Source organism: Bison bison, unplaced genomic scaffold (genome assembly GCF_000754665.1).
Source record: "Bison bison bison isolate TAMUID 2011002044 unplaced genomic scaffold, Bison_UMD1.0 scf7180017864503, whole genome shotgun sequence".
Classification (NCBI taxonomy): domain Eukaryota; kingdom Metazoa; phylum Chordata; class Mammalia; order Artiodactyla; family Bovidae; genus Bison; species Bison bison.
In genome coordinates, this window is record NW_011495061.1 from 7,335,588 (window position 1) to 7,335,949 (window position 362).

The 362-nt window shown below is 64.6% G+C and overlaps 1 protein-coding gene across 3 annotated transcripts in view; it reads right to left on the reverse strand.

The window, feature by feature from the left end:
* Positions 1-362, reverse strand: part of MRVI1 (murine retrovirus integration site 1 homolog) — a 126,008-nt gene that overhangs the window by 76,632 nt on the left and 49,014 nt on the right. For all 3 annotated transcript variants that reach the window (XM_010829341.1, XM_010829340.1, XM_010829342.1), the window contains exon 2: positions 66-223. In XM_010829341.1, coding sequence (XP_010827643.1) covers positions 66-223 — 158 coding nt within the window. The remainder of the gene's footprint in view (positions 1-65; positions 224-362) is intronic.

The window sequence follows — 362 nt, forward strand, 5'->3', positions numbered from 1 at the left end:
TGGCCTCAGCCCAGGGCACTTGGCGTGGCCCCGGCCAGACAAGCTGCAGGAAGGGAGGCACTTACTTGGCCGGCGGGGCTCTGGGCTGCCTGTGGCTCTCCGGGGGGCTCCTCGTCCTCGGGAATGTGGGGCATGGCAGCCTCCTGGCGGGAGTGACTGCGTGTGCCCGGAACCTCCGCTGCGTCAGCCCCAAAGATGCTCCAAGAGGCCTGGGCTCCACAGGCTGAGGAGACGCCAAAAGGACAAGTCAAATCCAGTCCCATCCCTGACCCACGCCGGGTCCCATTTCCAGGAGCCACAAACCGCAGAGAGCGCCTGCTTGAGTTTACAGCAACAAGGGCTAAAATAGGCGAGCAGAGGGC